The sequence below is a fragment of the Hippoglossus stenolepis genome, chromosome 4 (genome assembly GCF_022539355.2).
Source record: "Hippoglossus stenolepis isolate QCI-W04-F060 chromosome 4, HSTE1.2, whole genome shotgun sequence".
NCBI lineage: Eukaryota > Metazoa > Chordata > Actinopteri > Pleuronectiformes > Pleuronectidae > Hippoglossus > Hippoglossus stenolepis.
Genome location: NC_061486.1, coordinates 21754058 through 21780004, shown reverse-complemented (window position 1 = coordinate 21780004; position 25947 = coordinate 21754058). Strand labels below are relative to the sequence as shown.

General features: G+C 39.2%; 3 protein-coding genes, 1 long non-coding RNA gene and 1 pseudogene across 4 annotated transcripts; 4 read left to right on the top strand and 1 right to left on the bottom strand.

The window, feature by feature from the left end:
* Positions 1-322: 322 nt before the first annotated feature.
* On the bottom strand, positions 323-9109 carry lbhl (LBH regulator of WNT signaling pathway, like). Its single transcript, XM_035155116.2, has 4 exons — positions 8709-9109; positions 3672-3747; positions 3070-3370; positions 323-1800 (listed from the first exon to the last, which is right to left on the bottom strand). The coding sequence occupies exons 2-4, from the start codon at positions 3732-3734 to the stop codon at positions 1730-1732; spliced, it is 435 nt and encodes a 144-aa protein (XP_035011007.1). The 5' UTR covers positions 3735-3747; positions 8709-9109; the 3' UTR covers positions 323-1729.
* LOC118106508 lies at positions 3259-5282 on the top strand. The gene is made up of 2 exons (XR_004695216.2): positions 3259-3389; positions 3610-5282. It is a non-coding gene; the product is annotated as an uncharacterized LOC118106508 (long non-coding RNA).
* Positions 9110-15404: 6295 nt separating the features above from the next.
* On the top strand, positions 15405-17852 carry LOC118105708 (annotated as a pseudogene).
* Positions 17853-18358: 506 nt separating this feature from the next.
* Positions 18359-21667, top strand: polr2i (RNA polymerase II subunit I). Its single transcript, XM_035155534.1, has 6 exons — positions 18359-18547; positions 18674-18728; positions 19615-19688; positions 19942-20016; positions 21170-21221; positions 21521-21667. The coding sequence occupies exons 1-6, from the start codon at positions 18486-18488 to the stop codon at positions 21581-21583; spliced, it is 381 nt and encodes a 126-aa protein (XP_035011425.1). The 5' UTR covers positions 18359-18485; the 3' UTR covers positions 21584-21667.
* Positions 21668-22015: 348 nt separating this feature from the next.
* Positions 22016-24314, top strand: pglyrp5 (peptidoglycan recognition protein 5). Its single transcript, XM_035155533.1, has 4 exons — positions 22016-22107; positions 22216-22411; positions 22505-22623; positions 23261-24314. The coding sequence occupies exons 1-4, from the start codon at positions 22095-22097 to the stop codon at positions 23434-23436; spliced, it is 504 nt and encodes a 167-aa protein (XP_035011424.1). The 5' UTR covers positions 22016-22094; the 3' UTR covers positions 23437-24314.
* Positions 24315-25947: the final 1633 nt, after the last annotated feature.

The window sequence follows — 25947 nt, the reverse complement described above, 5'->3', positions numbered from 1 at the left end:
ACATGATTTCTACACAGATTCTCATCTATCAGTTAAGACCTGGAGTCTTTTGTGGGAAAGAAAGTTTAATCTGAACAAAAAGGTTATATGTCATAAATGTAAAATTTAATAAAAGTTGAAATAAAAACACACTATTGCTGAAATTACATACATTTTTACAACACATTTTACATATTTTTACAAAATATATGAATGTTTTTTTTTTGCAATGTCTCAGAAACGAATGCATTGTGCTTGTACAGTAAATAATGCAGTTGTAAGTAAAACATCCTGATGCTGTAAGGTCATGTTGTACCACACAATCAAATGTTGCAATATGAAAAGCGTTTTAATGTAATTTTATTCATCACACCTTCTCCCAAAACACATACAATAAGTGAATATTTACTTCATCTTGTTCTCAGTTTCTGTTGTTTGTTCACTTCTCCTCTCTTTTCATTAAATGTAAAATTATTTCTCTGCTCCCTTCTTTCAAGATTAATTTTGGTCTCACTGCACTTTTTAGCAATTAGTACCTTTTATCATTTATGCATCTATATACTTCTATACTTTCTACACCATACACCCTTTCCTGCAAGGGATCAATAAAGCTGATCATAACTTTATTTTGAACAAGTTGTTGCAAAAACTTCTTTTCTGCTGCCAATTCAAACATACTTTCAATTTAAACAGTTTATAAAGTTGTAATGATGTAGGTGGATCCAGTATTATATTGGATTATTATTATTATTATATTAGAACATTTCTTTGATTTAAAAAAGTGATATAAACCATCCAAAACTAATCTCCTGTAGTTTATTCATGTATTCATAATAACAATTTTACAGTAACACAACAACTTTTCCATATATACAAGTTATATCACTGATCAGCCTACACACAAACTTAAGTACACATTTCTACAAATCTCTGTGGCATCTACAACTGTTGTAATGAAAAGCGACTAGAGCTGCCCTCTTTTTTATTTGGTTGAATAAATGAAAATGAAACCTTTTGGAAAATTTTGTCTGTAAAGATGACATTAGGTCATAACGCATGGCTGCCTCCATGAGAGATAGATGCAATAATGTCATGATAGAATGTGATCAGTGAAATCTTACAACGCTCGACAAATTCAAGAAAAAGCAAAAACAGCGAGTCGATGCAGAGAACAGCCGGCACATTTTAATGCATTTTAATAAATACTGTTCACTATGAGGGTATGAGCTGGAAAATGTCCCCAGAAGAAACCAGCGGGGTCAAAAGATGATCGCTGAGGAAGATGTTTAATTAAGTACATGGCTGTTATCTGTATAACAGACACAGACGAAGTGTTGATAATGAACAAACTAAAGAAGATTTTGTTACCATGAGAGGATATCCTATGGCATCATCAAGCCCTTAAAACTTAGGAAATAAGGGAAATGAAACATTAAGTCTCCATGTCAGCAAAGACCTTTTAAAAACACGTATTGCTCAACTACCACCAACTTCCGCAAGCTGACTCTTGTGTGCGTTAGAATATGTTATTGTGTATTTATGTTTGTGTACATGCTGATATAAGTCACAGTTGTCATGAAGCTGTGTCTCAATGTCTGACCTCTGAATCACATCTGTGCTGTACTTGCTTTACGCTGGTTTGCAGCCCACGCATCTTCTGTCTCTGGAAACCCCTAGTTGCAATGTTGTCTTGACATCTGGGACTTTTCTTCTTGGGGTCATCAGAGGAGCAGATATTTTTGTGGTTAAGTCAGTTGAGGGCCGGAGCGCTGCTCGGTGGAAGTGTGGGGGTGTCATCTCGAAATGCATCCGACTGCAGGTCTGTGAAGAAAAGAAGCATCACTGTTTAAAAATTGTGTTGTTTAACTCTTTTTGGCTTTGATTAAACAATACAACTTTTTTCATGTACAACTTGTATTTTCAACAGTTCCTCTCAGAGATCCAGAACATAATGCATCAAAGCTGAATTAAGTAGTACAAATATATCATTCTATCTATGACCAGTGTATTACTGGTGGGATTGCTGTGCAAGCGCTTCTCACTTCTTAAACACAATTTAAATATTCAAGGTAGATTTTTGCTGTTTCACACAGTGTGACTATTAAGCAATGCTGTGGTGAATGGTCATCAGTTCTTGAGCAACAAGAAGAGTCTGTTCCATTGACTTACTTCTCCCACTTTTGAGCAAAAATTTAAAAAATGTGGGCACTACAAAAAACTTCATTTTCAAATTGTCTACACAAAATGTCTCCTGGTGCTCACTGAACAGACATTTCAAAAATATAAATCCTAGTTTTTTTTTGAGTGACACTCAGTGGAGCTCATACGTCCACTAAGGCTCTTGATCCGGATATGCAATTCAATGGATTCTATAAATATACATTATTTAAGTTACTTATGGATGTAGGCAAGTTTGGCTGAATCCACAAACCCATGCTTCCATCAGGGACAGGCTGCGATTCACCACATGAACAATAATTTCGTCACTGACACCTTATCTTGCTCTTTTTGTGAAATCGTCTTCGTCGACCTCTTCATTTATCCATTTTCCTGGACAAAGCTAAAGAAAGCAGATGCCAATCCAAAGATGGCCAAAACCAAAACACCTGGGTAGGTGGTTTGCTGACATGACAGCCAGATGTTTCAGCAGTATACATATACAGCAGAAATAGGACAAACGTCTCTTTTGAGATCTAGTCTACTAATCTATATTGTCTCTATATAAATGCACAATTTAATGAAAGTATAAGCACCTCAGTACTCATGGTTACAAGGCTACAAACATAAAAATGAACAACCTTTCTGCTAAAAATTAGAAAAATCTGTTTTATTTCAAGAATAGTTTTATTTGTCAAAATGCTGCATATTTCCATCCACAGTGATGTGAACTTTGTCAGGTTTTGCACCAGAAGTTAACTGTTATGAACCGAGGATGTAAATGTCAAAGTTCATTTAAAGTTCAAAGTTTAGTTGCCACAGTATACTGATAGTGAGTTGAGAAAGTAGACATGGTATTGAGACAGGAGCAAAAGGGGTTGTAGAAGCACTGGAAGAGTGGCTGTACAGTGCAGAGTAAAGTGTTCTGCTCACCAATGAGTGTCAAGCCATGCTGTGGGTTCAGTATAACTGACGTCTCCTCTTCCTCCTCTTCCTCCTCCTCTCCCCAGTCTGCGATGTTAGCCGGGGGGATGCACTGCTCCAGGAACAGGTCCTCCTCATCTTGGTCCATGTCATTGCTCTCTGGAGGCCAGCGCAGCTCTCCACTCTCCACCTCGCTCACCTCTGTGGGCTCAACCACAATGGAGGGCAGACGCTCCTTCCCGTGGCCCTGGTCAGGGCTGTGCAGGGTGGCCACTGGGGGCAGGACCACCTCCACAGGGTCGGGGAAGATCTGAAGGAATAAAGGAGAAGTGAGTGAGACCTGAGCAGAAAGAAGTTCAGGGAAGAGGAAAATACTGCATCTATCTTGTTGTGAAATCAATTGTATTTACCAGTTTTTACATCTCCCATATTGACTAATCCCCAGATTTCTCGATTTCTCTCTCTCTCTCTCTCTCTCTCTCTCTCTCTCTCTCTCTCTCTCTCTCTCTCTCTCTCTCTCTCTCTCTCTCTCTCTCTTCTGTCGAACAGTTTGTGACAAACCTGTTCTGATATTCTGGTGACAATATTGATGATGATGATGATGACCCTACCTGAAATGGCAATCTCTGGTCCTTCCTCTGCATGTCTTCACAGTTTGGATCTTGACCACTCATGTCCTCCGTCCCTCTGAAACAAAAAACGTGAGATATTGGGACGAGATGAGAAACTAAAAACAGACAAGAACAATTTCCAGTCTCAGGATGGAATGGCACATACTAACATCTTATATCATCCTCTTCCCTTTACACATCTGAAGTCTGTCCTTAAGTCCCTTTGTGCGTCGAAACTCTAGAAATTAAGCTTTGTTTGGTTCCTTTCGACACTATTATTATTATTATTATTATACATAACGATATTATAATAATTATTAGTATTATCATTACTGTTATTAATATGTTCTTTAAGGTTAAGTCAGTTGAGGTGAGTGTGGGGGTGTCATCTCTAAACGCATAGGACTATCATCATTATTATTAATACTAATACTACTAATAATAATAATAATAATAATAATAATAATAATGATAAAATACAGATAAGATTGTAGATATCTCCTCAATATCCCATTAAAGTGACCCCATTATTAGACACCCTAGAGACCCCTGGGTATTCATAACCTGTATGTATTGGTTTTGGGTGGGTCTTCATTTAGCATCGTCACTCTAGGATCATATGGCTCTAAACGATCAGGCCTTTTTGCTCGTAAAAAAACTATCATTCACTACACTAAATTGCATTTGCAGTCACATGAATTATGTTTTAAAACAAATGCCAGAAATCTCTGGGTTCTCTGTGACTCTACATTGTATGAAGAAGTTTCAACCTGCTGTCTGTTCTCACACAGATTTGAGGTCAAGAGTCCCCTTCATGCCCCCATGTCATAGCTGAATTATAGGATCACAGCATCCAAAGCCCTTGTCTTTTGATTGGTCAGATATTTTCTGTCCTGCATCTCATTGGCCAAAGCTGCTGTGATTCAATGTGACGCTCACTCTGAAACACATTCATACTGCAGATTAGAGCACTCAAATACCAAAATGGATTATGTTCTTTGATGCACGACTGAATAAATGTGCTGCTTTGGAAACAGTTAGCCAGGAAGACGTTACCTTCACAAACCCAAGTCACCTGTGTTTTCTCTTAGCTCAGCCCTGATCCTGTGACCTCAGTGACAGTGTGTATGTTGAAATCACAACCTGCAGTGTCCATCAGGTGATCCTCACTTGTTTCACATACATGCACAAGCCATGTGTCAACATCTAACTTCAGTCTGTTTATGGTCTCCAGAAGAGCCGACGGGGGAGGATTAAGAAGAATTTAGGATCTGTCCGAATCCTCTTTTCATCCCTCTCTCTGTGTCTCAGTGTTTTCGCTCTCTCTCCATATAAGTACCAATCATGGTTTGTTTTCACCCAGAGGCCTGCATGTAATGACACAATCTGTTCAATCTTACACACTCGTTAATGAAATTTCAGTTCAAAGACAGATCTAATCTCGTCTTCCTGTTTTTAGATGCTGCATAAGGCACGTTCTTTTGAAGGAGTTGTATTTGCCAACAGTAACATCAGTCACTTGTTTCCTTAAACTAGATAGATCAAACTGTTTTGAAACCCTTACATTGTAAAGCTGCTCTCCTTTGTTTTTGTAAATTTTTATATAACATGGTCATGTGTCTGAATGTGTCTTATGTTATTTTTAAATGGGACCCGCACTCTGATCTATGCCTGTCATGTGCATTATGCACATGACCAATATAGCTGAAACTGAGTCTGAATCAAGAGAAGCGTAGGCTGTGATACTGATACTTATTTTGAGTACTTATCAACTAGTCTGCACCGATCACTTGGTAAGTAAGAAATCTTAAATCCCTTACAGAAGTACTTTATATCACAACCTTAAGATTTAACCAGGGTTAGATTCGTAACCCTAAATACAAACAAGCAGATAAAGGTACACAGAAATGATGCCGATGATAATCTCTAGAAGAAAAATCAAACACGCAACTACCCGCTATTCTGCAAAACATGATTGGCTATGGGACACACCCTGGGTCTTGATCAATTCCGGCAAGGCTCAAGTGAGGGTGTAAATATCCCATATGATCCTGGGGTCCACTACTGATGATGTGTCCTAAAATTTTGAGAAAGATCTTCTCCTGGCAGAAAGCTGCAATCACGAGAAGGTGACTGTAGAAGTAAACATCCACAGTAGATGTATCTGATAGTAATAGTAGCACGCTGCCTTGGATATACTGCACATGAGTGACATTAACACTGAGTGTTTACTTCAAAGCATGGTTATATGTTAATAAGAAAATAGAGGAAATAACACAAGGATATGACTTTGCATTTAAAGTGCATTCCAATCTCACAGCTACTCAATATTATGAAAGGAGTTTTTGACTTTTTTACTCTGGAGAGAATCATACAAAATTAGGGTTAGGGGTTAGGGTTTTAGCTATTTTGGTGGGTTTATGTGTCACATTATAACATATACAATGTATTTCCAAGTTTAAACTACATCTTACCATAAATAAAACACAAAGAGGGAAATAGATTTTAGCCATATCTTTAATATCATCATTTCTAATTACAAAAACTGAGACTGTCAAAAAATGCATCTTATTTCATCAGCGGATCCCCCTCCTCTTCTTTCTATCTCTACAGATTTCAGCCCCACTCTCTCTAATTCAACACTCTTATGTTCATTTAATGTGACAAATGAAGAAACATTGAGCCAGTTTGCACAGTCGTAAAAAAAAATTTTTAAAAAACGAGGACGCTCTGTCCTCATCTAAATAGGATCAGCTTTGGGAGGATGCTGTCATTTTTTGACCCACTTTGTGAATGTGAGCCGCCCGACAGTTCAATTTCTGATATTACGCAGCCGACAACTGTGGCATGCTAAGCTGTTTGTGTGCCACCTGGGATGGAAACTTTCAGCAGCCATTATGATGAAGGAGCTTAACCTCCATGTAATCCCGCTCATATACACTCACTCCAAACACCTGCACACTTCAGCTCTATCAACAATCAGTCTTTGTTCGTGCAGTGTAGCGTGTTCAGCATGTAAGGAAACAAATCCTTCTTAGAAATAAAAGATAACTATTTTAAAGATGGTTTTTAAATCATAAAATATTGAAGTAACGATTAGAGCTCAATGAAGGGTTCCATTAGCAGGGTAGGATCCAGGGGTAGGGCCAGGGGGGCACAGGCCCCAGCTCAAATCTGATTGGGGCCTGAAGTGCCCCTGTCCTGTAAGAAGTCTATTATTTAAAATAAACTAGTCACTTACTAACATAAAACTAACAATAAATGTTACAATTTTTAAAGAAATTTTATTCTACAAGCTTTTTTGAAGAAGCTGGAACAAGGAACATTTTTCAAAATCAAAGTTTGGCTTTGCTCAAAACTATAGAGCTAACAGTGAACAAGTAGTGAATGTGCACCTCATTAAATTGGGAATTATGCATGGGTGTTGGACATATAATTTGTCCCTCTGTGTAAAATTGTGGCCCCTTTTTGGCCCCTCGTTCAAAAAAATCCTAGATTGTCCACAAGCCTTATCTGGTACAAAACATCACTGAAGATGATCACAAGACAAAAAAAGATTTCACACTTCTGCAATGAGCTCAAACCTCCAAAAAGTATTTTGTCAAACCGAGGCCTAAGATTAGTGTCATCCAGAAGAGGAACTGTGGCAGGAAAAGAGGTGTGATAATAATACACTATCGAGAAAACAAGAAGACATGTTGCGTTTAAACGTCCCTTGCATCATGAAAGTACTAAATAAAACATCGCTGAAGAAATTCTTAGGTCACATTAGGCCATGAGGTTTTCCTGTTTTATCACAGCGGTTCTACACATCAGTAAAATCAACAAACTTCACTGTTGTATTTGATTGATCTGTCAGAAAACCTTCAAACAAACCATCAAACACAGACATTCAATTTGTCACCTTTTGAGTTTTTTACTGTCATTTCTCTCACCCTCTCTTCCTCCAACCATTACACACATACCTATGCAAAATGTCGGCTGTCCACATCCTTTCACACACACACACACACACACACACACACACACACACACACACACACACACACACACACACACACACACACACACACACACACACACACACACACACACACACACACACACACACACACACACACACACACAGGGGTAGTCTCATGGGTCAGCTGTTTCTGTTCCTTTGACATCGTGCAGACTTTAACCTACATGCAGGATGTGTCATCTTATCTTAGCATTATCTTGATACTAAGATAAGATGACACAGAAACTACACAAATGCATTTCAATGCTTTACGACAGACCGCTGGCTTCTGTAAAACACCTCTGCTCGAAACTGATTTTTTATCATTTCGGGGTTTATTCTGTGTATTTTGTTTTCTTTCCATGAATTGCTCAACAGCGGATTTAAAATGTCTCCTTCTACTCTCAATCTGAACCTGCCATTTGAACTAGCCCTAACCCTGTCTTGATGAGACTACACCCACACACACACACAAACACAGCAGTGTCTCAATGGCTCCAGAGGAAATAACAATAACATCGATTTTCTGGAGACTTACTCTAACCTTAACCAGAGTTACTACTTGCCTAGCCCTAATCCTAACCCAAACCTCACATTAACCCAATCTTAATTTAACTTTAGCCTAACTCTAAAACATGTCTTCAAATGAAAATGTAGTGATAGACGTCATGGGGACTTTTTTGGAAAGACAAGTGTGACTGTGTGAACAGCATAAGCAAAACCTTAACCTAACCCCAATTCGCTTACCCCAAACCTAATCAGGACCTTAAAAATGTTTGCCTCGTTTAGTCTGCGCTGTGGTCCCCATGAGGTCTACTGGTCTGTGCTGGAGAAGGTCCACAAAAGGCAACAAAAACGAGTACACACAGATATACTCACATAAAACATTTTCCGATCCATCCAAGTAATCAAATATACACTGGGTGTACATAAGGTGAATAGTGCACTATAATAGGGGACTTCAACCAGCAAAAACATATTAGCATGAATGATATATGTATTTAAAATACACACACACTTCAACGGCCTCTTACCCCTCAGGTGTAGTCAGGAAGAGGTCTTCTCCATCTTGGCACAGCTCCACAGTGGTGAAACCCGGCTCCTCCACAGAGAGTGCAGGCGACTCCAGTGGAGGTGCAGAAGGAGATGAGCAGCTCCCGCAGCATTCCTCCTCTGGAGAGCCCTCACTGAAGCTTCTGGCCTCCAGGGCGAAGCCTGGATGGTGGTTTCCTCAATCCACAGGGATTCCCTAAAACTTTAGCAGGGGATTAGGATGGTGGAGATGTGCCTGTTATCCTTTGGACAGTCAGGACCACACCTGTCTCACTTGTCCAGATCAGTGCTGAGTCTGCCTGCTTGTCCACAGCCTACATGCACTCCCGACTCTCCAGCATCCAACTTCCTTCCTCATGTCTCCGTCTCAATATCCCTCCCTGTCCCACCCCACCCCACTGCCGGGCTTTGGAGAGGAGCGGGATTACTGTCTCTTTCGATTACAGAGGCTGGATGGGTGACGTCAGCCAGGCTTGACAGTCCCCTCTGATGAGTTGGCACACTGGGTTGCTGGTGCATCTGCAAGGAAACACACAAAGGACACACAAAGGACACACAGATGGCACACAGCCCAACTGTTGATGAAGGCTACATTGACAATACATGAGTGTAACTGCTCACAAAATAGTCAAGAAGATATTTTAAACAACTCAGCATTAGTTCCTTTCTGTCTTTCAAATCCCATCTATTTGTCTCACGCTCTCGTTTTCCAACTGTGTGTGCTGTTGCTCCATGAGTGGATTTAGATTTGGACGTTTCATGGAATTAGCCCAGGGATCAAGGGCTCAGGGGTGGCGTGGGGATATATATATATATATATATATAAATAACAGGCACCCACTATTGCTAAAGAGACAGAGCACTGTTAACAGCAGTGTGTAATCCCCTCTGTAGGCTAAATCAGTGGGCTATAAATGGAACTAGGTAGAGAAGTAACCAGTGCAACATGAAGGGTGTCCTCTCTCTGCACAACCTTTGGGATTTTTAAAACTCTAATCTGCGTGTCCTAAGTGATCAGGAAGGTACTTCTTCTTGACTGAAGTGCTTGTACATAAATATTTAGCCATAGTTATCACCCACATTCAAGCTGGCTGGTTTAACAATTATTCTTATACGTATCCTCGGCCACAGTACTGTGGAGTGCAGCACTGCAAATCAGTGTTCATAAAACTGTGGCTTTTGATGAGTGAAAACCGACAAAAGCTGTTTTTTAAACAATTGCTGACATCTAAAGAAGTCAGAGACAGAAACACTGAAACTATGCACCTGTGTGTGAGGATGTTGTGTTCATTTCTCTATTCTATTCTTACTCTTTCTTCTGGTTTAGGTTTTCTGTAATTCTATTTTCCCTGCCTCTTGTTGTAGTGTTGTTACAAAAGAGTGATATCAGTTTAAAGAGATGGGATCAAAACTTAATTTATTAAAAAACTAGATGTGATAAATGCAACCAATAGATAGATAGATAGATAAGTAGATAGAACTTGAAAAACTCAACAAATAATTATTAATTTCCATTATCAAAAATGTGCTCAACCAAATTTTTTAATGTTACATAAATCATGGTCACCATCTGTTAATCTGTCTTTAAACGACACCAGGATGGTGACTAATTTGACTAATTTCTGAATACCATTACTAGTCTCCACCTTTGCTATTGCAGATAAGCAGCTCTTTTACTTCTGACAGCAGACAGGAATTTGTAAAATCCCCACAAACAGTCAGTGTGATCAATCTTGTGTTTGTCAGAACAGTTAGTTGTCTTTTTTACTTTCAATCACTTACTCAGCTGCTTGAGACTGAAATCAGCAGATATACTGGATGCAAAAGAAAAACTGATTACCTTACTTTCTTTCTCCCTGCACAGTCACTTTTAATATGAGATCTAATGTTATTGTACTGTCTGTACAGTCTTCTATAAAGAATTAAAAGTCATTCAGACATTTTAATTTTGCATAACCATATCCATATAGTAAACAGCTTACATAGATGAAAGCGTATATGCATTTATTTAAAATTACTATTATCATTGGGTGGCATTTTGATTTTATTTGGCAGATAACTGTTTGAAGACAGACATGGAGGCTCGAGTCCTCCTGCAGTGGCCTCAGGTTTGGTTCCAACCCGGCCCTTTGCTGCATGTCTTACCCACTCTCTGTCCCCATTTCATGCTCATGCTTCCCTATCAATAAAGACAAAATGTCAAAACTCGATCAGTTACATTGTGTGCAGGTGACTTGAGTAGAGGTGCAGAAGGAGATGTGAAGCTTCCACGGTTGAGCGCTCAATGAGACTTTTGGTCTCTGATCTCATCTAAAACATTCCTAGAGGCCTCGTAGGTCAACTATATGTTAAACAACAATTTGCAGTAAACAATACACAATATAATAAAAGATGCATTAACTCCAAAATTCCCTGATATGTGTCTTCATCTGCCTGTGGATGACTTCTATCGCTTCACAGTAAACATTTCTGTATTGCCCTGATATTATTGCATGAAACCATCTGTATTACAATACTAAGCATGTTTTTTTTCTATGTCTTTCCAACAGTTAGATAAGGTTCTGAACTTTTATTATAGCTGTCAAGTGAAGTTACACTGCAGATTCCTGCATTCGCTGCCTGCATTTCTCACTTTATATACTATTGTTTAGCCAGATATTACCTGTCATAAAAAACAAACACTGACACAAACATTTGTCATTTTTATTCTCCTTATAACAAATTCCCTCCCAATTAAAAGAAAAACCTTCCAAGATAAACAAACTGGTTCCAAACAAATCTGAATAACACTTCAGTTGCAAATCGCAAATAATTCTCATTAAGTTTGTCACACAGTTTTAGGATGTGCTTGTTTTGCATTTATTAGAGAAGTTCAGACAGAGAAAATAAAACTCAATTTAATGCTGAAATGGCATATAAAGCATTTTTGCCTCTTTCCCCCTGTAACCTTATACTCACTGTTACATGTCATCAGATAATCGTGTGCATAACTATACGGATCCATTTTATCTCACTGGTCTACAAAATCTCGACCTAACAGACACTGTGTTAAATCCATCCATATACAATGCCTATAAAAAGTATTCACCCCCCTTGGATGTTTCACCCTTTTGTTGCTTTTATACATGAAATCATGGTCAATATAATTTGGCTTTTTTGACAAGAATTTGCAAAAAAACCTCTTTAATATCAAAGTGAAAACAAATTTTTACAAAATAATGTCAATTAATAAATAATATATAAGGTAAAGTAAATGATTGCATAAATATTCACCCCCTTCAGGTCAGTATTTGGTAGATGCACCTTTGGCTGCAATCACAGCACTGAGTCTGTGTGGATATGTCTCAATCAGTCTGGCACATCTGGACACTGCAATTTTTCTCCATTCTTCCGTACAAAACAGCTCAAGCTCTGTCAGGTTGCTCGGGGATCGGGCATGAACAGCTCTTTTCAAGTCCAGCCACAAATTATCGATTGGATTGAGATCTGGGGTCTCATTTATCACCGTTGCGTACGCACAAAACGGGGCCTGAAACGTGCGTACGCCACTTCTCACGCAAACGTTGGGATTTATAAGAACAAACTTGACGGGAAAATTTGCGTATTTCCACGCAAACTCTGACCCATGCGTACGAACGTTTTGGAGACGGGAAAGTGGCGACACAGACGTGAGGTGGTGAACTGAAGCCAGATGATTGACCCAATTCATCATTCACATTAAAACCAACAGCTTAGTTTTGATCGCGCGACATTTCTGTTCCACACGAACCTTTTAATTAAAACATATATAAATCAATTTACAGCAAATTACGTTTAGATTCCATTTAACAGCGGAGTTACGGAGCCGAGTCATTAATAGGTTTTAATAATATCTTCTAACACTGTGCGTGTATCATCAGATCACTGCAGTGAACGTGACTGAGCCGTCAGGCGCACAGAGCGACCTGGAGATCACTTACAAGAAATGAAGACACTTTCCAAATAATATCCCAGAGGAGGTGAGGATCCACTGATGTGAGGGAATCAGTCCGATGCTCTGAATAAATAAATGCTGCCGTGACACTGGTGCGTGATGCTGCGTGATGTGTGCACGCGAATGGAAGGATGAGGAGGAAACGAGGGTTCAGCGATGTCTGATCAGCTGATATAGATTCTATTGATCTGTGATCTGTGATCTTTTTTTTACTTCAGGCTCCGTTCTTTCTGTCGTCTTCACTCTCACTCCCCGTATTATCCACAGCAGCGGCAGAGTATCAGTGTATTTTCTTTATTAGTGACATCACTGCTGTCCCATGAATCGCTCTTCACCCCCACCTCACTAACAAACACCTCGATGTCAGTGTCAGAATGTTTCGCTTCCTCTTCTCATCGCTTGATGCCGTGACTCCGTCAGGACTCACGGTGGAAACCCATTGGTCAGCAGCATAATTTAATATTCATGCTGTGCTTTGCATTGACCATTTATGGCTGAAAGTGGGCGTGTGGAGGGCGGATTTGAAGGCAGATCCACGTACGAACGTTTCCAGGTGGACTGTGATTTATAAAGCGAACATTGCGTTCAGGTGTGCGTGCGCACGGTTTTATAAATCGGAATTTCCTTTGGTGTACGCCATTTCCGGCTATTGGGCGTACGTACACTTTTAGTATGAATCCTACGCAATGTTTGATAAATGAGACCCCTGGGCTTTGACTTGGCCACTCCAGAACATTCACCTTGTTGTCTTTGAACCATTTCTGTGTAGCTTTTGCTGTATGCTTAGGGTCGTTGTCTTGCTGGAAAATAAATCTTCTCCCAAGTCGTAGTTCTCTTGCAGACTGAGTCAGATTATCCTCCAGGATTTGGCGATATTTTTCTGCATTCATGTTCCCCTCTACCTTTACAAGCCTTCCAGGGCCTGCTGCTGAGAAGCATCCCCAGAGCATGATGCTGCCACCACCATGCTTCACGGTGGAGATGGTGTGTTTGTGGTGATGTGCAGTGTTTGGTGTTCGCCAAACATAGCGTCTAGTCTGATGGCCAAAAAGCTAAATTTTTGTCTCATCAGACCAAAGAACCTTCTTCCAATTGACCTTGGAGTCTCCCACATGCCTTTGGGCGAATTCCAGGCGAGATTTCATATGAGCTTTTTTCAACAGTGGCTTTCTCTTTGCCACTCTCCCATACAGCTTCGACTGGTGAAGAACCCGGGCAACAGTTGTTGTATGTACAGTCTCTCCCATCTGAGCCACTGAAGCTTTGAACTCCTTCAGAGTGGTCGTAGGTGTCTTGGTGGCCTCCCTCACCAGTCTTCTTCTTGCCCGGTCACTCAGTTTGTGAGGACGGCCAGCTCTAGGCAGATTTAAACAAGTGCCATACTCCTTCCATTTCTTAATGATGGATTTAACTGAACTCTGTGGGATGTCCAGTGAGTTGGAAATCTTTTTGTAGCCATCTCCTGACTTATACTTTTCAATGATCTTTTCTCTGAGTTGCTTGGAGTGTTCTTTTGTCTTCATGTTGCAATTGTAGCAGGAATCCTGATGAACCAGAGACTGGACCTCCAGACACAGGTGTTTTTATACTCCAATCACTTGACACACATCAACTGCACTCAGGTCATCTCCATTTCATTAATTTTGACACTGCTGGCATCAACTAGCTGGACCTCTGTTGAATTAGGTCAGTCACTTTAAAGGGGGTGAATATTTATGCAAACACTTATTTTTCACTATATATTTTTAATCAATAGACATTAGTTTGTAAAAATCAGTTTTCACTTTGACATGAAAGAAGCTTTTTTTGAAAATTCTTGTCAAAAAAGCCAAATTATATTGACCATGATTTCATGTATAAAAGCAACAAAAGGGTGAAACATCCAAGCGGGGTGAATACTTTTTATAGGCATTGTATCTCAGCTGTTTGATTGTTGTTTTCCACAGAGCTGCACATCATCAGAAGGTATAGTCAAGTGCTTATTTCCCTCCTCCCCGTAGAGACAACATGTCTTCAGGTAAAAAACAGCACACATTTTAAAAATCATTAAACATATACAGCGGGTAAAATAAGTATTGAACATGTCACCATTTTTCTCAGTAAATATATTTCTAAAGGTGCTATTGACATGTAATTTTCACCAGATGTCGGTAACAACCCAAGTAATCCATAGATACAAAGAAAACCAAACAAAAAGTTATGTGTAATTAAATGGAATGACACAGGGAAAAAGTATTGAACACGCTTACTGAAATTTATTTAATACTTCGTACAAAAGCCTTTGTTGGTAATGACAGCTTCAAGGCGCCTCCTGTATGGAGAAACTAGTCGCATGCATTGCTCAGGTGTGATTTTGGCCCATTCTTCCACACAAACAGTCTTCAAATCTTGAAGGTTCCGTGGGCCTCTTCTATGAACTCTGATCTTTAGTTCTTTCCATAGATTTTCTATTGGATTCAAGTCAGGTGATTGGCTTGGCCATTCTAGCAGCTTTATTTTCTTTCTCTGAAACCAATTGAGAGTTTCCTTGGCTGTGTGTTTGGGATCATTGTCTTGCTGAAATGTCCACCCTCGTTTCATCTTCATCATCCTGGTAGATGGCAGCAGATTTTTATCAAGAATATCTCGGTACATTTTTCCATAAATCCTTCCTTCAATTAAATGAAGTTTGCCAGTGCCGTATGGTGAAAAACAGCCCCACACCATGATGTTCCCACCTCCAAACTTCACTGTTGGTGTGGTGTTTTTGGGGTGATGTGCAGTGCCATTTGACCTCCAAACATGGTGTGTATTATGGCATCCAAAGAGTTAAATTTTGGTCTCATCTGACCAGACTATATTCTCCCAGTATTTCACAGGCTTGTCTAAATGCTGTGCAGCAAACTTTAAACGAGCTTCAACATGCTTTTTCTTCAGCAATGGAGTCTTGCGTGGTGAGCGTGCATACAGGCCACGGCGGTTGAGTGCATTACTTATTGTTTTCTTTGAAACAATTGTACCTGCTAATTCCAGGTCTTTCTGAAGCTCTCCACAAGTGGCCCTTGGCTCTTGGACAACTCTTCTGATAATTCTTTTCACTCCTCTGTCAGAAATCTTGCGAGGAGCACCTGGCTGTGGCCGGTTTATGGTGAAATTATGTTCTTTCCACTTCTGGATTATGGCCCCAATGCCATCAGTATGTTTTGCAACAATAAGGTTGCGAAGGTCTTGAAAGAGCTCTTTGCTTTGACCCATCATGACATGTTTCTTGTGTGACACCTTGGTAATGAGATACCTTTTTATAGGCCATCAGTTGGGACTAAACCAGCTGATATTAGCAGGATTGCTTTCTAATTACTGATAGATTTCAGCTGGTGTCTTGGCTTTCCATGCCTTTTTGCACCTCCCTTTCTTCATGTGTTCAATACCTTTTCCCTGTGTCATTCCATTTTATTACACATAACTTAATTTCTGGACTTATTTCTTTGGTTTTCTTTGTATGTATGGATTACTTGGATTGTTACTGACATCTGGTGAAAACGTCATGTCAATAGCACCTTTAGAAATATATTTACTGAGAAAAATGGTGACGTGTTCAATACTTATTTTACCCGCTGTATCTATCTGCCAACATTTCAAAAATCCACTTTTTTAAACTGGATAGAGTTGGATGAACTGTCTCCTATAGTGAACAGGTCCCTGGACCTACTGGGTGTAATGTCTCCTAGGTTCACAGAACACCTTATGTAAGACACTTTGTAATTTGAATATAACTTCTGAATAATATTTCTGAAGGTGCTAATTGACATGACGTTTTCACCAAATCTATCAGTAATTAGAAAGCAATCCTGCTAATATCAGCTGGTTTAGTCCCAACTGATGGCCTATAAAAAGGTATCTCATTACCAAGGTGTCACACAAGAAACATGTGATGATGGGTCAAAGCAAAGAGCTCTCTCAAGACCTACGCAACCTTATTGTTGCAAAACATACTGATGGCATTGGGGCCATAATCCAGAAGTGGAAAGAACATAATTTCACCATAAACCGGCCACGACCAGGTGTTCCTCGCAAGATTTCTGACAGAGGAGTGAAAATAATTATCAGAAGAGTTGTCCAAGAGCCAAGGGCCACTTGTGGAGAGCTTCAGAAAGACCTGGAATTAGCAGGTACAATTGTTTCAAAGAAAACAATAAGTAATGCACTTAACCGCCGTGGCCTGTATGCACGCTCACCACGCAAGACTCCATTGCTGAAGAAAAAGCATGTTGAAGCTTGTTTAAAGTTTGCTGCACAGCATTTAGACAAGCCTGTGAAATAGTGGGAGAATATAGTCTGGTCAGATGAGACCAAAATTGAACTCTGGATGTGATGAAAAATTAATTAGAAAAACAGAACTTATCTCGGAATTTCCGAGATAATTATCTTTTAAGTGAATGCAATACGCTTCCGTATAACTGTGACCACCTGTTGTATAAAAGAAAACATTTTGACGGCCATTTTTGGTGTGCATTATAATGTGTCCTGTGAGGGACTCACAAAAAGTAAATTGAATGCCATTTCATTTAGAATAATTAGGGTGGAGGGGGGCAGTTATGTAATTTGTCGAATAAATGCTATATGTTATATGTCATATAAAATAACAGTGACACCTCACTGCTCATTTATATATGAAAATGTTTGGTTATACGTGAATGTTATGTTACCATATTAAGGTCCTGCCCCTCTCCCCCTCTAATTATCGTGGTGTCACCCTCTCTAGGCACTGTGGCCTTCACAGCCAAACTGGACATCATTGACAGCTACCGCTGTTACTCTGGAGTCCTGATGTTCACCACTGTGCTGCTCAATGAGGGAAACGTCTACAGTCCTGAGTCAGGCATCTTCACCTGCTCCGGGGACGGTGTCTACCACTTCACTGTGCACGCCTCTGTGTATGGCCGTGGGTTAGGGTTAGGGTTATTGTGCCATCATGAAGAATGAAGAGAAAGTAGTGTCTAGGTATCACACCTCCCTGCCTGATGAATGCACCCTAGTGGCCAGCATCAGCTGTGGGGTCAAGCTGTCCAAAAACCACCGCATCTGGGTGAATCTCTGGGGAAGTGACAGAAACGATATCTATGCAAGTGAAGATAACGACACTGTGTTTGTGGGGTTTCGTTTGGGTAATTAACATCAGTTCCATAATATCGATTAAATCAATCTCATTTCTTCTTTATTCTGCATTGATTTACACTGATGCTACATTGGTTTGAAGGTGTGGGCTTTTGTTTGAGCTGTGTGTTTGTTGTCATTTCTTTCTGTGAAATCATGTGTTTGTGTGTTGGTTGTTTTATGGCAAAACCAAAGCTAAAGCTTGTGCCTTTGCTTCAATAAATGTGTTTCAATGACATTTACTGTGGTTGTTAATTGATATATAACAAAAAAAAACATTAATCATGAACAACAGCAACGATAATAATGATGATGATGATGATGATGATGATGATGATGATGATGATGATGATGATGATGATGACGATACAATGGAGATAGAAATAATTCGCCCGGTCCTCCAACTCATAGGATACGCTTTCTCTCAATAATAATTATTAAAAAAATACAGATAATAATAATAATAATAATTCGTCCGGTCCTCCAACTCATAGGAGGCGCTGTCTCTGAGGTGATCACATGTTTATTATTACACAGCACATGCGCAGATGCCGTGTTTTCAAACGGCTGGACGCGCTAGCGGCTGAGCGCAGTGACCGAGCCTCACATTTGTTTTATTTGTCAAGTTTATCTTCCATCACTAGTTTCTCCGATGGATTTAGACACTGGAACTTACGAACCAGGGTTTGTCGGGATTCGGTTTTGTCAAGAATGGTGAGTCTGTGGCCAAATGGAGGTTAGATAAGTCTACCTAGCTAACTAGCTAGCTACTAGGTGCTACATGTGAAACTGACTTTGTTTAACTCTGAAACCGCTAAACACACCGACTCTGTGTTGCAGTAACAACATGTTGTACCCTAAAGAAGACAAGGAGAACCGGGTCCTGCTTTATGCGGTGAGTGTCTCGTTGCCAGGGGCTGATTTTGCCTCTGGTCTGTATCATAAAAAGTTACGAGCCCATCTCAGCTGTAGTTTCACAGTTTCCTCAGTCAGCCTCCTCTGTGCTCCCTCAGAGATTTGACCTGAAGACTAAACACACCCGAGTGTTGAAGTGGCGTTCAAGTCAGACATCGAGTTGACAGACATTCGATGATCCTCCTCTATGAATGAGTTATGATGAAATCACGTCAAACATGTACGTGTGTCCCTGATATAAGGGTCATTCTCTGTAGAAGCAGAAATGACGATTGGTCACTGCTTCTTCGGTTCATCGCCACCTCAACATTCAAACGTAGTTTTACAATAAGATGCATTTAGCTTATAAGCTCTGCTCCTACTAGGACTGCATGACTTGATGAAAAATATTATATTGAAATTTGCGATATAATAAAAAAAAAAGTGAGTGCCTGGGGATCGAAGAAAATGCACAGATTGATGATAATATAAAGTATATTTCTTGAACGATATTTTGAACTGAAAGATACACATTTATAAACTTTTAAAAAAGCGCCAATATTTCACGAAATTTAATTTGTAACAATGACTACAAAATATATAAAAATAAAGGCATATATACAAACTTCAGTTTTTTCTTGTAAAGAATAGTTGAATAAAATAACTAAATACATCCTCATAAGAATTGTGAGGTCTAAGTAGAAGAGAGCAGATACCGTAATGACTCAAATGACTATGACCTGCCACTGTTTGTGGCAGCTGCCACGACCAGCCTCAGTGTTTGCCAAGCTGCCACAGCAATATTGAGTAGTTTAAGAGCTCTTCTGTATCAACCGATAACCGTTTTGTCCTGTTTTGTGTGTAATTGAAATTATCTCCACCCACAGTGCAGGAATTGTGACTACCAACAAGAGGCAGACAACAGCTGCATATACGTCAATAAGATCACACACGAGGTTGAGTAAGTAATAAAAACCACTGTGTCCAACTTTTTATTAAGAATGCGATTTGCTTGAAATGTGACTAATACAGCTTTAATATCTGACCTACTTCTATAACCACTAATGCATTATAAAAGTGTGTATAACTGTTCAAATAGAAACCACGGAGATTACTTGGCTTTTCCATGATGATGGAACCAAAATATTGAAAGAAACACGTTTCCAATGTGCTGACTTTGCACCAACCATTTTTGCTTTTGCTTTTTTCTCCAGTGAGCTGACACAGATCATCGCTGATGTATCTCAGGATCCAACTTTACCAAGAACAGAGGACCATCCCTGTCCCAAGTGAGTTATACCGCACACACTTGTTGCTAAAATTGAAATCTCATTTGAGTTTTCTCACTACCTGAATATTGTGAGACAAACTTATTTGATTTTTTTTGGGGTCTGCCATTAATAGCGTGTCTTCTATTTATTTGATGTTTTATAATAATAATAATAATCTTTATTTATTAAGCACCTTTCCAAAACAAGGTTTACAAGGTGATTTACATGATAAAAACAACAGGGATCATAAAAGTGTAATCACAAGAACAGTATCAATAGAGCAGTATAACAAGCAAAACATATTAAGAAAGCTAAATAAATAAAAAATTAAGAGAGGATCACAGGAAGGCTAGTCTATCAAAGTGCTTTTATTCTTGACCAGCCAGCTAACCTCTCTCCATTTTGAATTGGTCGGACAGATTTTCAAAGTTTTTTTGGCTTGTTATAACATTGAGGTCGTATTCAGATATTTTACCTTTTATCGCACAAATTTCTGCCATGACAAAGGTAGATAATATAGTATTTTCTATTTCTCTATTTATTGCAGATATGTGCTCTTAACCCAGTTGTTACCTTTTGTGACAAAAAAACTTGCTGCTAATATATTTAGGGAAACACAAACTAAACATAGACTTGACTCTCATAGACTCTGCTGTAGTCATCTAATTCACATTATTACTAAATTGATGACTCATGGTGGTCACCACAGACACCAGAGTCAAGACAGCACACCACTTATTCACTTTATATGGACATTTTTTAAAGTATTTATGTTGATTAAACAATCTGACTGTAGATACACTCACACATGCAGGGGCAGTGTGGAAATTGCAAAGGGCACTGACTATTTTATCTCCACCAAGAAGGTTATGTTTTTGTCTGCATTTGGTTTGTTTGTAGGATTATAAAAAAACTACTCAACCAATTTCCATGAACATTTGTGGAAGAGCACAATTACATTTTGTTGCAGATTCAGCAATGTTTTTTCTATTTCTCTATTAGTAACACTCTAGTATTATTATATTATTATAGTATGTAATTTTATTGAATGTTTTTGTACACATTTTAAACTTAGCATTTGTTCCCCTGCATAAACATTAGTTTACCTATCGAGCAAAGTAATGTAGTTTTAGACTGTTACTGATTTTGCACAAACCATGTCTCTTCCCAGATGTGGTCACAAGGAGGCAGTGTTCTTCCAGTCCCACAGTATGAAGGCAGAGGTAACTATGAATTAAATACACTGTGCATGACCTTTAGTCTTTAGATAGTGTGTATGGATGAGTTTATCAGCCTTCTGTGGTCAACATGTCATTTTTCACTTGTTAATGAAACGGCTTGAGTGCAATATTGTACCCACCTGCCCACCTTCATCTACACTTACCCACCATCCTACCAAGGTCAATTATGAAAAACTCAGCAAGGAAATATATTGGCTTTGTCGTCCACAAATCGTTTGTCTGGTTTTCATCAACTGAATAGAAGACATACTTTTTTAACAAACACTGTGTTTTTCCTCCAGGACGCTATGAGACTGTACTATGTCTGCACGGCTCCTCACTGTGGACACAGATGGACGGAGTGAAGCTGATCATAATGTGTCCATTTTTTTTTAACTGTTGTCATTTTCAGATGTGTTTGTTAGATTAAAAGAATCAGTTGTTTAAAATGTCTCTGCGTCTTTATTCAAACACACACACACACACCTGTGCTTTTGGCAGCATGGAGAGTTAATTGTCATCTACAGTTTTCAATAGAGTTTCCGGAGTTACACCTTTTTGTGTTTCCTTTGACTCCTGGGACATTTGGCATAAACTTTGACGCAGTCATGTCTGATTTAGAGGAAATAAATGCCAGCAGAGTAGAAGTTACCCACATAGAATATTTAGTTTCAATCCCACTTCCTTTTTCTTCAAATGTATATTCCAAACCAGTTCAGTTGTTGTGTAACTGCAGCTGATTACTCAGCCATGGAAAATAACATGAAGGTGTACTTCCCATGACCACACCTCCTGAAAAAGCAGGCTCTTTGATAAGGCGGCTGCACCCTCTGCTGCTAGTCAGTCAGCACAACTGAAGGCAACAGGCACCAAGTCATGGAGCAAAATGGTATGACAACAAACTGCCTTATCTAGTTCAATGATTATTGCTGATGACATTTTCAATGAAGATGTAAGCCAATGTTTTATTTAGAATATGCTTCTGATTGTCTTTCAGTGAGGATTGTGTCAAGGGCGCAGTGGCGAGCAGCTCAACCTAAACAGAAGGAGAGACTGAAGAGCTTGGCCCGAAGAGTTGTCATACACCACACTGCACTCCCAAGCTGCCAAGGCCTGGAGGCGTGTAAGGAACAGATCTTCAGCATCCAGAGAGGTCACATGACAGAGAGAGGCTTCAGTGACATTGGATATAAGTGAGTAGCTTTGTCTTTAAATGTCATGGACGTTTGGTATCTGCCAGTTTTCAGTCCTCACAGATTCTCAGAAATACTTTGTGTTTGTTTCAGTTTTCTCGTTGAAGGAGGCGGCATCGTGTTCGAGGGGCGTGGCTGGGGTGTGATGGGGGCACATTCCAAAGGCAACAATCATGACTCCCTGGGCATTGCCTTCATGGGCAATTTCAACAGTAAGCTTTTTTTTTTACCATTGTATTGACGCAAAAACAATAACAGCACATCCAGAGGTGGCAAAAGTACACACATTCTTTACTCAAGTTGAAGTCAATCAATCAATCAAATTTAATTTGTATAGCCCACATTCACAAATGTGCCTCAAAGGGCTTAACAAGGTGCAACATCCTCTCCCCTAACCCTTACTAAAAAACTCCTTTAGTGGGAAAACCTCAGAGTCGACACTGATAGATATTGAACAAGGAATCTTCTTTTCTGTGTTATTGTCCATTTAAGCTGAAATCTGTCTCGATGGAGAGGTGACGTTCAATGATACAAAATATATTTTTTAAATCCTCTCAAATGCATTAAAATGAAAGTAACAAGCCTGTTTAGAAAATGTTAGGGGTTGAAAATACAGATATTTGTGTTAAAATGTAAAAGTAAAAAGTAAAAAGTTGTAGAATAAAAGAAATACTCAAGTTAAGTACAAATACCTGAAAAATCCACTACAATACAGTCATGAAGTATTTGTATTTAGTTTCTTCCCACCTCTGAGCTCATCATGTGTCTATAGGGTGTAGGAGCATAAAGAGCGGCAGTTTCAATGAGATTTCAGCACAGAGATAAAATGCTTTTTGTTTTTGATTTCAGATGATGCACCAAGCAAAGAGGCGATGCTGTCGGTCAAACAGCTGCTGCAATCTGGAGTTTCCCAGGGCTTTTTATGTAAAGAGTTTGCTCTGTTAGGACACAGAGACCTGGGTAGCACAGAATGTCCAGGAGAGAAACTTTATTCTGCACTACCAAAACTGAGGGGAACCACATAAATCCTGCTGGCCGTGTTGGAGGAGGATTCTTTCTGGTATGAAAAAGAGATTCATAGTCTTCAGTTGTAAAAGAAAGATGTCACACAGATTTCACAATGAATTTGCAGCCTTTTTCTCTCAGAGGAAGTCATCAGAATCTGGGTTTATTGCCAAGTAGGTTTACACATACAAAGAAGTTGCTGTGGTATGTTTGTGCTTGTGTATAAATATAAAAATATATTATAATAAATAAAAAAATAGGGACCATTATAAAGATATTTTAAAAACTAAAAAGAGATATGTGTAATATGAACATTGAGACCATGAGATGATGAGACCCAAAGTCTCTCCCTGTCAAGAAGGACAAAATGTTGACAAACTATTTAAGATATGTTAAAAGACTGTCAGAATCTTTTTAACTGAATCCAGGTGGCAATATCTTTTGTTGTTATCAGAGGAATGTGGTGCAAAATAAACACTTCCTTGAATTGAACCCATTCTAACAGCAAGCGTTTGGAAATAAATACCAGTTGTTACTGATATTCTGATTATTTAATTAATTGATTAAACTAATGCAGTTTGCGTTGTAAACCTGCATATTTGGGATGGGCTGTTTTCTTGGTCTGTGTTAATGCTCTGGAGCTAAATCATGATTATCTGTCATAAGTGAGTCACTTTTTAAATGTGTGCGAGGCCCTGTCTGCAGAGCTTTTTATAAACCGTCTGATGCAGACCTATAACCCTAACCCAAACCTTACCCACCAGCCCGTTCACTGTGAGCTACCCACTCAACAAAATCATGACTGTTTGCTGTCCTGGCTCCTAAATAGTGGAACGAGCTCAGGACAGCAGAAAGTCTACACATCTTCCCCTGCAAACTAAAAACACATCTCTTCTGACTATACCTTGAATACATGTTTTTTTATAGCACTTTGTAGTGTGGCTTTATTGAATTGTACTTTCTTGATTCTTGCTGTTCTGGGTTTGTACCCTCATGGTTGAATGCACTTATTGTAAGTCGCTTTGGATAAAAGCATCAGCTAAATGAAATGTAATGTAATGTACCTGGTTTATCTGTAGTGAAAATTTGATCGTCAATGTTTTTTCATTAAATCATTTCTGTTCAGGTATGATGCTCATATTATTTAAAATGTATTGAATTTTATTTTTCTCTATATGTATATATATATTACATGTCAGCTAGTTCACATATCTGTTAAGCAAGCGACACAATCCTCAGACCCAAGTTCACAACTTTTCAAAATATAGTCTCTGTAATTGAGCTCAATTTTAAGCACTGCAGCAAAATATGAATATTGTGCTATTACTTTGAAGAAAAAATGCCAAACAGGAAGTGATTCTATGAGTGCTGTTGCCATGACAGACCACCACTGTAGTTCCTCCGAGGATGAAACGTTCAACAGTCAAACCTGTTAATATTTATTATTGTTAATTTGGTTAACATTTAAAGAATTGCATCCCACCAAATTAGATACTGCACTTCCCTGGGCCATAATGAATACACATGGCAAGTGTGAAGTCGATAAGATGAGCAGTTTCCGAGATATCTATTCCACATGCAGACAAAAAGACATTTGAGGAATTAGTAGGTAGATGTTAATTCCTGTGAGGAATTCTCTCTGTGCTTGCCCTCTACCAAAAAGGTCAAAGTTTAACCATTGCATTGCGCTGCTGCTTGGATTTCACCATCTGGGCCACAAACACTTGAGCAGTAGTCCTCTAACAGAATGAATTAAAATAACAATGTAATGTGTTTTATAAAGGCCAACAGGTTGTCTTTGTGTGGAGGAGAGAACAGAGAAAAAGATCTATGGGGATTACAAGTGTTGAGACAGCAGTGCGTGCTTTCTGCAGCTCCTGAAACATTCCCAGCAAGTGCTTACTTGTGAGAATGGGGGATTATGGAGGGAGGCCCCTATCAAATTGACCAAAGAGAGGTTATAATGGTAACAGTTTACATGTGTTTTTCCGGTCATTGTGCCTGATGTCTGGCGTATGACCTGGGTGAAATATAAGTAAGGTAAAGCACGGCCTGTTGTCTGAGGTGGTTCAGGCCTGTTACTTTTATATAAGATGAAATGATCCACACTGATTTCAATGCACAAACTGTATTTTTTTCAGTGTGTAATTCACACTCATACACACTTTTTACATAATTAAAAAAGTATATATACTCATATATCATGAAAATAGGCTCTCATGGTGTTTTTCAGGCGTTTGTCTACATAACCTTATACCTGAAAATGTAACAGATACTTCACCATTATTCGGGAAAAGGTTAAGTCTCGGGCACAGATAAATGTAAGAAAGAGCACAGATATGGCAGAGTGAGTGTTTTATAAACGTCGTCAGAAAAATACACAACACCAAAAAAATTAAGGATGTGTGCAGGGGCGTTTCAAGAGACTTTGGGGGCCCCAGACAAAAGTGATGTCAAACCAAAACGAACAGCCCCCCGCCTCCTCACTTTCCTGTTCTTAGCCAACCATAGAATTTAAGGGGGGTTCTCAT